The sequence below is a fragment of the Cupressus sempervirens genome, chromosome 5 (assembly GCF_028749045.1).
Source record: "Cupressus sempervirens isolate cs-2001-9-10 chromosome 5, ASM2874904v1, whole genome shotgun sequence".
Taxonomy (NCBI): domain Eukaryota; kingdom Viridiplantae; phylum Streptophyta; class Pinopsida; order Cupressales; family Cupressaceae; genus Cupressus; species Cupressus sempervirens.
In genome coordinates this window covers 526,199,751-526,215,954 of record NC_143122.1, presented here as the reverse complement: position 1 = coordinate 526,215,954, position 16,204 = coordinate 526,199,751, and the positions used below count along the sequence as shown (strand labels likewise).

Here is a 16,204-nt window from a genome sequence, read left to right as displayed (position 1 = left end):
TTGTCCCGTAGTAGTCGGAACTCTGCTATGAGTTCTTTTCTGACATCCACCCATGTAGTTAGCTTTTAAGGATCTGCATCTGCAAACCAATCAATTGCCACACCCTGCAGGGTTGCTGGAAACTGTCGGACTCAATCATCCTTATCTATTACACCATTTGCCATCCATATTGTTTCTCACATCTTGCAGTGTCTAATTGGATTTGCCGTCCCATCTCTATTAAACTTTGGCAATTTCTCTTTTGGTCCTGCCATTATTACTTTCTTCCGATTCTGAGGTACCTTTTGTGTACCGGCGTTAATTTGCACACCCGTGCTATTTTGAGCACTTGTGCTGTTTTGCACACCCACATTGTTCTGTACAACTGCACTGTTTCGGGCAACCATCCTACTTCCAACAACCGCGTTACTTGGTGAAAGATCTTCCTCAAGTGAAGTTCAATTTTCTTCTTGTATCCATTCATTAGGTGTATCGGGAACAAAGAGTTCACTACACGCTTGTGCTCCCTTGGTACTTTGAGCCATGCGAGTTGTTTCCCTTCCATTCGGATGCTCTACCCTTGACGTATACAAGTTAAGGAACTCCCTTGCTTTTTCCACCAAATTCAATCGTTGTCGAGTCTCTTCCAACAATTCTTTGACACTTCTCGGCCTGTTAGGTGAATGCACTCCCTTCGTTTGTGCCCCTTCACCCTCTCGGTGTCCATTGGCAATTTGCTAAAGCTTCTGTTTGCACTCCGCCTGAAGTGCTAAAATTAAAACTTTTTGTGCTATGCATATTTCATCCTTATCTTTTATCTTATTTCTATCCATGTTAAGCAATGTCAACATTAATCTTCATAACATTTCTTTCGTTCCAAGTTCAATTGGCAACAACGCCAAATGTTTACTGTACAGGGTAAAAGAATACTTAACACATGTAGTATAACAAGATATAACGCAGAACAAATGCTTTATTCATATACACAATATGCTTATTACAATAACTCTAATGATGATTATAAAGTCCATTCCGGATAGTGTACATATACCTTCCCGAAGGGGTGACTCAACCGTCACGTGCTTTTTCAGATACTATTATACCCGTCAGCTACAATATATAATTTACCAACAACAAACATGGTGTAAACCACATCTCCAGGTATGAAAATGTAAAAGAGATGCCTGTTAAACAAAGTCAGAGCACATTGCTTAAACATCTCGACAATTTTACATGGATTGTTTACAACCAGCCTACTTGATAGCAGAAGTACATACTTGTAAATGCAATACATAAAACGAAGATGAAGACCATGTTTCATCCACTGCAATGACACCTTCCTTTAATGCAAACTGTAATAAAGTTATACAAGTCGATGCCCTCGAGGAAAATGCGAGATGCAAAAGCTATGTAAAGTACGCTGCACAAGGGACCCAACAATAAACATGTCACGGTGTTGAGTTTTCGAAACAGAATGGCATAATTACATAACAGATAAGGAAAGAAACACAAGGACACTAGAGACACCCTAGGAAAACCCTCCCACTTGAGGGAAAAACTTGGCCACACCCAAGATATATCCTTTATTGATAATTATAACAAACATAATTGTATGACTTCCCTCTGATAGGAATGAATACTTGATCATCACAAAGATAGGCCCAACTCAAAGATAACTTGAGCATTACAAAACAAAATACAAAGATACCAAAAGGGCATAAAACTTGCGATGCTTGCTCTCTTGTGACAACTAGAAATAATGGTGAAGGTTGAGAATGGTTTACATCTCCAAACCATAATGAAGTGAAGGAGAAGTTATTGTGACACAAACAAATGCCATTCCATGAAATGTGAGGGCTTCTAAATGATGTGAAGGACACGAGGCAAATATGATGGCAGTGATAATGCAACTACTTCGTCAACAAAAGAAATAGGTTACCTATCATAGGTAATAAGATGAATCAAGTCCTCAACCAGTGATGGTAATAAAGGGTTTGAAGGATTCATTTTCTAATGGTGTTTTTGTACAAGAGATCCAAAATGTTGATACTTTTTCCATTTGGTCTGTTTGTTTGGTGTTGTTGCTTCTTTGCATGCTAGTTGGTACTATGTGGATAATAGATGTAAGAATGAATACTGGTGGAGTATAGTTGATTGTGTCAGCAGTTATATCTCATTATTCATTGTGTATGTTTGGAATTCTAGTAGGGTGTACAGGTGATATTGGACAAGTGATGCAAACATGCCCTCACTTTTGTTCTACATAAAAATAGACTTTTGGAGGCCCAAAAGCTATTGAGTGGGAACAAATGATCTAGGTGGATCTAGAATAGCCAATTTTTTCAGTCTCAAAATCTCTCAAACTTAGCATCATTGCGAAGAGCTCAGAAAATTGGACATGGTGCAATTTGAAAGAGTCAAAAGGAGCTTGTATGCATAAGTTATGCTCTATTAAAGGTCTAGCCAAACTAGTGAACAAAGGTTGACTGGAAAAAAGAAAAAAATGGATTGTCCCAAATCCAAGTTAAAATTATACAAAGTTGTAGTGCTTGTCATGCCGATTCCGAAACTATTTTTGGTTTTGAAAACATAGTCTGCATCCAAAAGTTATGGTCGATCGGAGTTACCTAGGAAAAGGGTTGACTGGATGACGTCAATATGATGTCAGCAGCTAGTTAGCACAACCAGTCAAATGGCGACACATGTTCGCTGAGAAGGCATAACATGTGGCATGATGACAAGGCAAGACTGGGTGACATGACATTATGTAGAGTGGCTCAAATCATGTGATAACATGTGTCCTTGCATTACACAACAAATTGGTGCCATGTGGCACTTAGGTAGTGTTCTTATCCACATTGCTTGTTTGTGCTTCAAACAAAATTATGTAATGAGGTTTTGTTATGTCTCAACAGGTTTGATTTTGTTATGTCTTAGGGCAGATACAACCAAAACCATAAATGTGTATTGGGGCGTGAGCTAACCCACCATATGTGGACTATAAAAAGCAGATTTTTTTTGTTTTAATTTAACAATAATGGTAGATACACGCCCACAAAGTTAGTAAAGGTAAAAGAAAACATTGTAAAGTTTGTTAAAACAATAAGCCTTAAATTAATTCGAACCTCTATTATTTGTATAAACCAACAAATATTAAGTGGCTAGTTTGTTATAATTGGCTCTTAAGTTTTTGCAGCCAAGAAAGGTTCTAATTTGTTATGTAAGATGGTAATATGGTTATTCAATTTGTTATTTGGTTATTGACTAAATATGGTAAAATTTATGTATAAAGGGGGAGAATTTGGAAGAGATGGGCAACTAGCCTTGGTAGAATTTTGGTGAAAGAAATAGTCCTAGATAATTATTGTAATTCTTGAGGGGGGAAATTTTGGCATTCTTGGAAGAATTTGAGTGTTCTTGGAAAAATAGTTCAAGTGTTTTTGGAATGCTTAATGAGAATTTACAAGGTGTTATTTTACACCAAAAATTGTAAAAGGAAGAAAATACACTGTGAAAGCTTGGAACAACAAGACAATTTGTTTGGCAAATTTAATAAAATGGTCCCTAGATTGAGAAGCGGATTTAGAGATGCATTTATAACCAGAGAAACTCCATTATCGTGTGTTTGTGTTTTCTCTTCTATCTCCTTATTCTTTCAGTTTTATTGTTCTCTCTTTTATGCACTTAAACATAGTTAATTTAAAGTGTTGTAAGTATAACTTCAATTCAATTTCAATAGTTAAACGCACATAGCAACACAGTTACTCCCTGGATGAGGGAATTAAATTTGTATTTTTGATTGTTATAAAACTTGCAAGTCTTAGTTTACAAGTCAAGTTTGGTATTAGAGCTTGTTTTGCAAGAAATTGTAGGTGGTGAATGTTAACCAAGTTGAGATTGAAACAAGGAGAAGGTGAACTTGCAGAGTTCAATCCAAAGATTGAAAAAAAAAAACTTTTCCACGAGTAATGGCATTTGAACGGAGCCATCCCAAATTTGATGAGGGAGCCTTCTAAAGAGCTTATGAGGAAATGAAGAAATTGTTGGACATTCTTCTCTAAGAAAGACATGAATGTCAGAAGAGAAAGGCATACAAGGCTAGGAAGAAGGATGAAGCTAATTCCTTGTCAAAAGATGACAAAGCTAAAGAAGTAGGAGATGGTAGTGACCTTCTTGAATCTTCATCTTCATCTTCTTCATCCTCTTCATCTTCTTTGTCTACTTCTTCTAGAAAGAAACCTATGAAGACACCCTTATTAAGATATGTTGTAAAGTTTGATATGCCTATATATAATGGAGAATTGGATGCAGAAAAACTAGATAATTGGCTTAAGCAGATTGAAGTATACTATAGAGTTCAAAAGATTTTGGGTGGTTCTTCCAACATCCAACTAGCTACTCTTAGAATAGGAGGTATCACATTAGTCTGGTGGGAGAGTAAGATCGAAAGAGATCTTGCTACACATGGTAAAATTATTTCATCTTGGCAAGAGTTTACTTCCGTTTTAAAGAAATAGTCATTTCCTTTGGGTTATATGCAACAAGTTATTATGGATTGGCAAAATCTAAAGAAAGGGAAAAGACAAATTGTGAAAGAGTATAGAGGTGTTTAGGAAAAAAACACTAATTCTTGGTATTCCTCTTTATACACAAGATACTTTATTAGAGTATATAGGTGGATTGCATTCATATTTAAAACATACGTTGTTGATGTTTAGACCATCTAGCATTGATGAAGTGTGTGTTCAAGCAACCCATATTTAAGCACATGTGAACTATAAAAACTTATTTTATTTGTTTTAAATTAACAAACATGATAAATACATTCCTACAAAGTTTTGATTAAGTAAAAATAGGTTTCAAAGGACTCGAAACCTTATACAAAGTATTAGACAAAAACAACTAAGAAAGCCCACAAGGAATTGTGCATTAGCACCAAAAAAATAGAACAAACTAAGACAAAAGCCTTAAAACAACAAATAGGAAAAAACATCAAAATGCCAGCAAAAAGACAACACCTGGACAGCTACAAGGTCTTCAGTATATCAGCGGCCTAATCAACAAGGATATTCATGTTCATTGTAGAGGCCTTTAGCTCTTCAATTTCTTTGTCTTTCACCACCTCTGTCTTCTTAAAATTAGCTCTGGTGTGTTTACTAGGCCCTCATTCTCAGTCCTATCCCTAGAACCATGAATACTTCCTTGATCCAGTTTGTCCAACAGAGTGATGTCCACAATAGTCTTCAATATGGAACAATTCTGGTCAGCCAATTTTTTAACAACCTTTTCCATATTGTCAACTCTGTTTCCCATGCCATCCATCCTTTTCTACATATCCTTAATCAATTGTTCATTAGCTTTGTTCTTCACTTCCAGTGGTGGAACTCTCTTCATTAAATTTTTGACTTCTTCCGCATTACCAATAACCTTAGAGAGTCTGTCTAGATACTAACCAAGAGTCCTCTCCCCTCTAGTAGTCTTGCGAAGCTGCTCAAAATCCCTCTTGATATCCTGCATCTATTCCTTCATGGTGGAAATATCCTTTTCCATTATCCTTGGGTTACCCAAGGTCCTCTTCATAAACCCCTATTCCTCATAGTCCTTACTTTGATTAAGGCAATCCTCATCCATATCCATAGTATTTCTCTTCGTATCTGCTTCCTTGATGCCAATGTCATCAATCTTCGCTTGAGATTGCACTTTGTTACCCCTCCGCATCCTTTGAGTAAGAGGCTCATCATTAGAGGAAATGTTCAAGGTTCTGTTAGTGTTCTTCCCCTTGGTTATGATAATAGTACTAGTTTTGCCTTCAATATTCTTCCCTATAATCTTCTCAAAGTCCTTAGAATTTGTGTCCTTCTCATAATCCACTTCCTTCCCCTTACTTTTGTTGGTAGAGGAGCTCCCGAGTGAGAGATTTTTCCTCTTCTCATTGTCTTCCATCTCATCTTCATAGCCCTCATCCTTATCACTCCCTTCAGTATCACACTCTAGGTTTTTTTTTTACTAAAATGGGGTCTATCCACTTTTTTTTTGACTTTAAGGAGATTCATGATCAGCACCATCAAACCCTCATGACAAGCATGATCCCCATCAGGGTCATTCTGAATAGCCAAAATGGTGTTATCCAATGACTGCCTCAGGTGGAAAGGGAAATTAATTCTAACCCAATGCCCGAAATGGTTGACCAACATAAAATGGTGCCTAAAGACCTTGGTGAAACGACCATCAAGAGTTGGATATTCAATCACAACAAACATCACAAACCTCCAAGGTCTGGAAATGGAGTGTGGATTAAAATATGTATTACCAATTTTCACCAACTTGTTTCTCTCCTTGGTCGTCTCCGCAAACTCATCAACAACCCGATCAGACAGCTTCCTATCACTATAGAAATTGATCCCATCCAGCTCGAGACTAGTGGCTTTAGCTATAATGTCTTCCGTGACTTTCATTCTCCGGTTTCACACCAAGATACTACCATCCTTCCAAGTCTTGATAAACTGATAGGTAATAGCTGGGTTACTGCCCTTTTAACTTTTCCACGAAGCTCATAAAATGCCCTTGTTCAAGGATATCCCAAATGTCAGACTTCTTCTATTCCTTGTAGCTTGCAGGCTCAACCTTCTTTCTCTTACCACCCATCTTCAAACTGCAATAAATCCTTACAATCCTAATACTCTCAGGCGAAATGGAAAACTCTATTTCAAAAAACCCGTAGAGAAAACTCTTATGCCAAAATACCCACAATCCCTGTGGTAATGAATGAGTTGTCTCATCAAGTATAATCATTAACCACAACTCCTCATTCCTGCGCAACTCATAATTATTTCTTAATGCCATTTTCATCATTGTTAAAACTCTTTTGCAAACTTTTGATTTTGTTGTACTCTATCAATGATAGCCTGTGAATAGGGATGTTGTCACCATAGTTCCATATCATCTTAGTATGGCTTTTGTATGCCACATTCGCAGCCCAGTCAACTACATCATTAGTTTCTCTATAGTTATGCGTGATGACACAATCCGCAAAGGAATTAATCAAGTTGTTGGCTTTGCAAATAATATTATGGATTGTCCAAGAAGGGTTATTAACATTATTAAGACAATTAATAATATTAAGGGAATCCCCTTCTAACCATATTTTTTCCAAGTTCACACTCTTTGCAAATAAGAGGCCATAGAGAGCCGCACTAGCTTCCACAACATGATTAGTTTGCTCCCCAATAGGAATAGCTATAACCCCCACACTAATCCCTTTGTCATTTCTGATAATAATACCACAACCAAGAATCCTCAGGTTGCCCTTCAAGGCCCCATTAAAGTTAATCTTACACCATCCTTGAGGTGGACAATCCCACCTAGCCAAATTTTTAAGGTTACTAACATGTTGAGAGTCTTATTCCTTCCAAATTCCAATTTTGAATCACTTTAGCTTCCCAATCATCTTGAGGCTCTTGACCTTTCCCCATTATGCTAATATTCTCAATCGTTAAATGTTTAATCTTATGAAATAACTGATTGGAAGAAGTCTCCTTGCCCCTGAAAACCCTATCATTTCTTTCCTTCCAGACACCCCAACAAACATATGGAAGGATGAAGTCCCATAAATTACTAAGCAAAGCATTGTGGGAAGGAGATTTCCAAGCTAAGAATAACTCTTGGATATTAAGGGGAAAGATCCAATCTACTTCCAGAAGTCTATAAATCCTCTCCCATAACCTTCTTGTATAAGAGCAATGAATAGTCAAATGGTTAACCGACTCTTCCTCTTCCTTACAAAGGTAACACCTACTAACAAGACACATACCTTTCTTCATTAAGTTATCAGGAGTAAGAATTTTATTTTGCAATAAAATCCAAAAAAATATGTTAACTTTGGGTGTCAAGCCTTTGAACCAAGCTTTAGCCTAGCAAGGTGCATGATAATCTTCAAAAGAATTACCATACAGAGAAGAAACAAGAAACTTTCCATTTGGATGGTATTTTCAAATTAAAGAATCCTTCTCATTGACTAAAAGGACAACATTCAACATTTTGTTAAGGTCATTAAGAACCTCATCCACTTTAGATAGGTTCACCCATTTATCTTCATCCCAATAATCAGCAACAAAAGTCCCAAACATAGTCTTGCATTGTTCCATATACCCATTCCATTTTTGGTCGGAACACAAATCATGATCAATAATCCATATATCTTCCCAAAAATGAATAGTCCTACCATTTCCAACCTTCCATCTTACCCTTTTATTAACAATCTTCTTGTTTTTTTGAGCATGCTTCCAAAAAAAGATTAAAACCATGATTCTCTATATTATATTTATGATTCCATATATCTTTCCATCCTCCATCTTCAATATGAAATCTCCAAATAAGCTTAGCAAGTAAAAAATCATTCATGCTAATAATCTTTATAAGACCCAAGCCTCCTTTTTTGATGGGCATATAAACCTTATCCCAAGCTATTACAACCAATCTTTTCTTCTTTTCCATACCAACCTATAAGATTTTTTTTGAATTTTTTCGATGGCTAGAGCATACTTCCTAGGAATCTTAAAGACACTCAAAGCATATAAAGGCATGTTTTGTAAAGTGGATTTGAGAACCATGACCTTACCGACCTAGCTAAGGAGAGATCCTTTCCAACCAACTTTGAGTGAAATTTGTCAATCAGGGAGCTACAAAAGGAATTAAGTGGGTCCAGACAAAGAGGTAACCCAAGATAAGACTCTGGAAGGTTGCCAATCTCACACCCCATAATGTCTTTAATTCTGTTATGCCTATTCTCATCAACATTAATGAAATAGATCGAGCGTTTGGTCCAATTAATAATCTGCCTGTAGCCTGCCCATAATCCTCAAGAGCCTTTTTGATATTTATTGCACTTTTTACTAGCTTTTCCCATCACAATGGAATTATCCACAAATTGCTGATGGGAGCAAGTCAAATTCTTATAATGTCTTAAACCCACAAAATCCCCCTTTTGGACGATATTTTCCACAAATATGCCTAAACACTCGACCGTAAGGATGAAAAGAATTGGTGATAACGGATCCCCTTGTCTAAGTCCATGAAAAAAGCCCATAAGCAAGGAGTCAGACAACCATTAACAAGAATAGAAAAGGTGGCAGAGGAAACCAACATATGAACCAACTCCAAAAATCTATTACTGAACCCAAAAGCTTCTAAACCACACTTTAAAAAATCCTAGTCCACCCTATCATAAGCCTTGGATAAATCCAACTTTAATAAGAACCCTTCTTTCTTGGATTTGGTGAGGGAGCGAATATTTTCATGCATCGAAATAATAGAATCCAAAATTTGCCTACTAGGAACAAACCCATTCTGCTTTCTCAAAATTAGATTAGGCAAAAAAGTTAGAATCCTGAGAGTTGGAACTTTAGAGATGATCTTATAAAATGAATTACAAAGACTAATTGGTCGAAATTGGTACATGCTGTCAGCCCCTGACTTTTTGGGAATCAAAGCCAAAAAAGTACCATTTAGCTCTTTAAGAAGTTTTCTAGAACCAAAGAATTCTTTGACTCCATTAAACAAATCCTCTTGAATGATAGACTAGTAAGTATGGAAAAAGAGGAAGGGGAAACTATCCAGATCAAGAGCTTTGTCTCCCTCAAAGGAAAAACAACCTTAGTAATTTCAGCATTGGAGGGGATGGCCGCGAGGTTTTTATTCTAGATATTAGAAATGCAATTTGGAATACACTTCAAAAACTCCTGCTGTTTTTCCTTATCCGGATTCTATTCTCTCTCCAGTAACCCATTAAAAAAATTCATGGCTTCCCTTTTGATAGCCTCATCCTCATTTGTAAATACACCATGGACATTTAATTTGGAGATTTTATTCGCCATCCTATGTTTCAAAGTGGTCATATGGAAGAATTTAGTGTTCTTAACCCCTTCTTTGATATACACTTTTCTAGACTGCTGCCTCCAGTACATCTCCTCCTTGGTAATAATATCATGCAACTCCACCAATTTTGAATCTTCCTCCTCCCTAGTCGCATTATCATAATCCTTAGATTGAATGCTATCCCGAATCTCTTTCAACTCCTCCAAAATCCTACTCTTACTATCAAAGATATTTCCAAAAGTTTCCCTATTCCATCTTTTAATATTATCTTTAACATTTTTTCGCTTTGTAGCAACTTTTTAAACATCACTGTTCCCTCAACATGAATCCCCCACCAATCCTTAATAAAGTTTTCCTGCCCAGGATGTAAAGTCCACATCTTCTCAAAGTGAAAAGGATAGTGCTTATTAATTGAGACTGGGTCAGCCATAAGAAAAATGGGATAATGGTCAGAACTCACTCTCACATCTACAGATAGGGAACATTTATACCTTTGAAACCATTCATTACTAATAAGGGTTCTATCAAGTCTAAGTTGGATAAGGTCCTTACCCGACCTTCTATTGATCCAAGTGAAGTCCACGCCTTGCAAATCCATATCATGCAGTAAATGAAAATCAATAAACTCCATCAAATCCATCCTGCTGTCCAAATTGGTCTGGCCGACCCCCTTCTTTTCATTTTCTTTCAATGGAGTATTAAAATCCCCCATAATGACCCAGTCCTCATCCACAAGGTTCTTTCTTTGATTAGAAAGTTCAATCCAAAGAGCTTTTGTACCCCATTTAATATTATGCGCATACACATTAGTTTGCACCCAAGAAGTGTCATCCTTAGCATTAGAGAATCTAATATTGATCACATTCCTATTCTATGAAACAAGTTCCCCATGAATATTATAATCATTCCAAAGAACAACCATACCCCCTGAGGCCTCATCACCATCACCCCCTAAAATCTTACCATTTTAAAACAAAAACAAACTTTCAACTTTATCTTTTGGCATCTTCATTTCTTGTGGAAGAACAATATCCGGTTTATTATCTCTAATTAGTAAAAACATGCCTACAAAGTTAGTAAAGGTAAAAACAAACTTTGTTAAAACAATAAGCCTTAAATTAATTCAAACCTCTATATTATTTGTATAAACAAATGAATATCAAGGGGTAGGTTTTTTTAATTGGCTCATAATTATTGCAGCCAAGGGGAGTTTTTAATTTGTTATGTAAAATGGGAATATGGTTATTAAATTTGTTATTTGGTTATTGACTAAATATAGTAAAATTTATGTATAAAGGGGGAGGATTTGGAAGAGATGGGCAACTAGCCTTGGTAGAATTTTGGTGAAAGAATTAGTCTTAGAGAATTTTTTGTAATCCTTGAGAGGGGAAATTTTGGCATTCTTGGAAGAATTTGAGTGTTCTTGGATATATAATTTCAGGAGTTTTTGGAATCCTTTGTGAGAATCTACAAGGTGTTGTTTTACACCAAAAATTGTAAAAGGAAGAAAATAGATTGTGAAGGCTTGAAGCTTGAAATTTGTGACAAGGCAATTTTTCTTGACAAATTTAATAAAGCGTTCCCCACATTTAGAAGCGGATCCAGAGATATAGCCCTAACTGGACAAACTATGTCATCCAATGTTTGCGCTTTCTCTTCTATCTCTTTCTTATTCTTTTAGTTTTATTATTTTCTCTTTTATCATCTTAAACATAGTTAATTTAAAGTGTTCAAAGCATAGCTCGAGTTCAAGTTCAATGGTTAAAAACACATAGCCACATAATTACTACCAGGATCATGAAATTAAATTTGTATTTTGGATTAAGTTATAAAACTTATAAATCCTAGTTTACATATCAACAACCCTCACCAAATTCAGCCAATGTTGATAGAAACCTTAAGGTAAAACTAGCTCAAAGTAAACACTATCAACAAAAAGAGTTGTAATAACCACTATCACTGTGGGCCATGGTTCATTGCCATAAAGGGAACCTATGATTGAGAGAGAGACTGTCATAGTTTAAATAGATGACATGAACTTAGTGAGTTACGTCAAATTATGCTTGTTTTGGATTACTTTTATATTATCAATGAGTTATAATTTGATTTACAATGATGTTCAACATTTTAATTTTTCATAGTAAAGTTTAAAATTGTTAAAGAGAGGAAGACTATTTTGTGCGATAACAGTTTTTCATGGCAGGATAGATTTCCACTTATGGCCAAATTGTGGCATATGGATTTCAATCCGCTTATAGAATCCTTTAACATGGTTCCTATTTGGGTCCGGATTTCAAATCTCCTGATGCATCTCTGGCTAGATTCTGTTTATGAAGCTATTGGGGATGCCATCAGTGATTTTTTATATGTGGACTCAGACACTTAGGATATTCTCCATTCGACATGTGCTCGAATTCTTGTAGAGATGGATATTTCAAAGGGCCTCCCTAAGAAGGTTTGCTTGGAATCCTCGAGAGGCTCTTGGACCCAAATATTGGATTATGAAGGTATCCCTTTTCGCTATAGAAAATGTCATATGACAGGTCACATTGCTGCTCGTTGTGCACCTGTGAAGACTAAATCAAGGCGACCACCTTCCTGGTGGTCAGGGGCCTCTTCTGAACACTATACGGTAGTTAAGTCCATGGATGCGCCTCTAGATTCAGTGGATGACCCTGCGGATGATTTCCCTGCTGATGATCATTTGGTGTCGGAGATAGCGGTGGATGTTCGGACTCCTGGTCAGGTCCCTGTTCCTTCTCCTGCCCCTGCCCCTATTTTGGATGTTCCTCCTAGTCCTGTTGGGGGCTAGGACCCTGTACCCTCTCTTGCCCCTGTCCTTGTATCAGATGTTCCTCCTGGTCTTGTGGGGGGCCAGCTGGCTACGGGCTCTTCTAGGGAGATTGTTGTTGCTTTTGATTCCCCTGGGCTCCATTGTTCAGTTTCTTCTGGGGATTGGATTATTGAGGCAACTAAGGTGGAGGATGGTTGGACTGCGGTAAAAAGAAAGAAAACTAAGCCATCTGCTCCTTTAGAAATGAACCTTTGATTGTGCAAGGGAGGCTCTAAATCAAAGGGCAAATTGTGAGCTCCATTGTAGTATTTGGCTCTCATTTGCCTTCTAGCTGGATCTTTGGTTTTGGCTAGTGATAGGCTTTTCTGTCACCTTGGTTACCCTTTGTTTGGGGGGTGACCGGTTTTGCTTTTGTTTGTTGTATTTTTTGTTTATGTACTTATTGAAATTCTTTAGACTTGTACAATGTTTCAGGCACCCTTCAAAACTTGTTTTACTTAATCAAAAACATTTTAATTTTATTATATGCTATTTTAGTGACTTAAATGCTACAATCTTTTTGGAGCTTATTCATAATTTTAGTGCCTTGAAGTGACTATACTACCATCTAGATTGACAAGTGCGTTTTGCATATGTTCTCATTATAAATATGTTATCGTTGCTTTTATTTTTCTAGATTATGATTTTTTTAACTCTCTTCAAGATATGATGTTAGTTTAACTGTTGTCTATTTGTTTGATTCTAATCAATATATGTATGTATTTTGAATGAGTTGTTCTCACTACTTGATCTAGTCCGCCAAATGACATTCTTACCTCTCAAGGGCTATTTTGGTTAGAGTAATGAGTGTTTCATCTCTTATATGTGTTATTTGAGCTCTCAAGGTAATAAAAAAATATTGATCATGGTATTTTGTTGACGACAAAACCAAGCTATATTTTAATTTATGTAGATAAATAGATGAATTTCACATTGTAAGATGCAATAGACTTTATAAAAGCTATCTTTGTGGAGATTATTTAATCCTCTTTTTAACCTTGAATTAGTTATTCCTCTAATCTCTATAAAGTTGAATTCCAAGGTGGACTTTAAACTATGTGAAAGCAAAATGATAATTATTAATTATATTCTATTATTATTATGAAAATTTCTATGATAAGTGGTCTAGATAGATAAGATAAGATCAAATAATTTTATTAATGTCCAACAAAAGACCACAACTTGGGTCTATGGGACTGGAAGCTTACAACCAAGAAGATAGTAGACAAAGGAGCACCAAATAGTGTCCACAAAAGAACAAGAAGATGGCAATTTTCATAATCAAGAATTACAAATTTTAAACTGACCTAATTTACAGGCATGAAAGTGAACAAATCTCTAAAATATGATTCATAGAGATAATTTGGTCAAACCTATGTGTTTCATTCTTAAACTTGTTTTGTCTAATGCACAGGTATGAAAGTGAACAAATCTTTAAAATATAATTCATATAGATAATTTGTTTAAACTAATGTGTTTCATTCTTAAACTTATTTTGTCTAATGCTTACTCATTTGTTTTTACATGATGTATTTGAAGATTTTCTTAATAAGGTATTAGAATGATAACAAAAGGAGTTATTTGAAGAGTTCTTGATAAGGTATTGTAATGATAACAAAAGGAGTCTTGTGTGCTTGTAGTATTGGATTTAATTTTTTTTTTGATTTTATAGCATTCAACTCATTATATAGTTGATTTTTTTTAATATTTGAATTTGAAAAAAAAATCTTATTTACCTATAAACGTATGGAATTATTGGATGATAGTCATGGCTTTATACTTTTTCGTATGCAATTTATCATTGCTTTCACAGAAATCAAGCAGCTGATTTATTTATATTAAATCGATAATTTTGTATAATTCATACATGCATTTTATTTTTGTGTCACAGTGCAATACTTCTGCTGATTTTTTGGTTGGGAAATTATGTGGTGCCCGATATGATATTCAAAGATACTGTTTTCAAAGAGACAGATTCTAGTAACGACGTTGCAAAAAGTAGTCTCATTGCATCAGAAGAGAATCTTGGTTCAAATGAAAATGTGAAAAGAGGATTTGGTTCCAAGATCAAGTCTAAGAAAAAGAAAACTAAGCGCTAGGCTTTCCTTGAATGCTTCCTCCCTGACTAAATGTTAATAAATAAATCATAAATTTTCTAAGTGATTTTGTTTGTAAGTTTTTTCAACCTCTCTAATGTATTGATGGTACTTGGGAACTCGTGTTTTAAAATTTTTTTCCTTATTTTTATGACCAAGTTAGTAGAAGCAAAGTACTTGTGAACTAAAATTTTAACAACAAAATCGTGATTTATAGATTGGATTACTAGTCAATTATCTATTATTTTATTCTTTGGCATAAAGAAGCCTCACATAACTATTTTCAATAAATAATACCTTTTGTTTTTTTTCAATAATTAGTGGTAAGGGTTTCAAATTTATTTGGTTTGTTATCTCTTATGCATCTAATGCATAGTATAATCTAACATGATATAACACCTTACTAGGGACTAGCAAGGACAACCATGTTAATGCTAAAGAATGAGAATTTAAAAAAAAAAATACATTTACAAATATTAACTTAAACATTAAGCTTGCAACTTACTACACATAATGATAGCTCTATGATACATTACTTTGGCATTTGTATTAACCTCATTTGTTTGCCACTATTTCTATGGGTGCAAGCACGTGTCATGGCACTATTATTGGTGTGCCTTTGGTTAAATATGCTGAGTTGCAACATAAAGACCCATTTTTGGTGTGCAAATCTATTGCCTTTCAGCTTTCTACAATGACAAAGAAGGAGATTGCCCATAATACCAATACCTTTTCATCTCATGGGGTGATCTGTCGTTCTTGGGGTTTTTGGTTGAGTCTCTGTCAACTCCACGAGTGGATATCCAAAATTTGGGAACCAATCCTTGCAAGTACTGTTCACATTTTCCCTATGGTAAAAGGTTTTTTTTACTGCTAAATATGATTTTGTTGAAGATAGATCCAAGGTCTTGTGTGATTAATTTTCAGTTGGGAGGATAAATATATATTGATGATTAAACGATCGCAACTTAATTTTAATCTCTCTTAAGAGTTGTTACGAAAGATCTCCATTTGGGTTAGACTCCCCAACCCGCCCCTTCATCTTTGGATAGACTCTGTGTTGGAGGAATTATGAGAACCTTTTGGGGACTGTTTGATGTTGGATGATGATTCTTTTGGAATCTTCTACTCTACTTATGCTTATATTTTCATTGATTTGAATATTTCTAAGGGTCTCCCTACTCAGATCAAGTTTGATTCTTGTATGGTATCATGGATTTAGGCACTTGATTATGAGGGCATCTACTGTAGATGTCATAGGGTGCTTCAAGGCTGGTCATGTGTATGCTCAATGCGAACTAGGAATTTTTTTTTTTTTTTGTCTCTTGGTGGAAAGTAGTTTCTTCAGATCATTACAGTACTTGAAAGAAGCACTTTTCTCAAGTGCTAACACAAGATTCCTTGAATGTTGATTTTAATCCTT

At 35.6% G+C, this 16,204-nt stretch overlaps 1 protein-coding gene across 1 annotated transcript in view; it reads left to right on the top strand.

Moving 5' to 3' along the window:
* LOC149557013 (uncharacterized) overlaps window positions 1–14,844 on the top strand; it is a 38,449-nt gene extending 23,605 nt beyond the window's left edge. Inside the window, exon 2 of the mRNA XM_089831666.1 lies at window positions 14,577–14,844. Within this exon, the coding sequence (XP_089687792.1) occupies window positions 14,577–14,784 (208 nt within the window). The 3' untranslated portion in view covers window positions 14,785–14,844. The remainder of the gene's footprint in view (window positions 1–14,576) is intronic.
* Window positions 14,845–16,204: the final 1,360 nt, after the last annotated feature.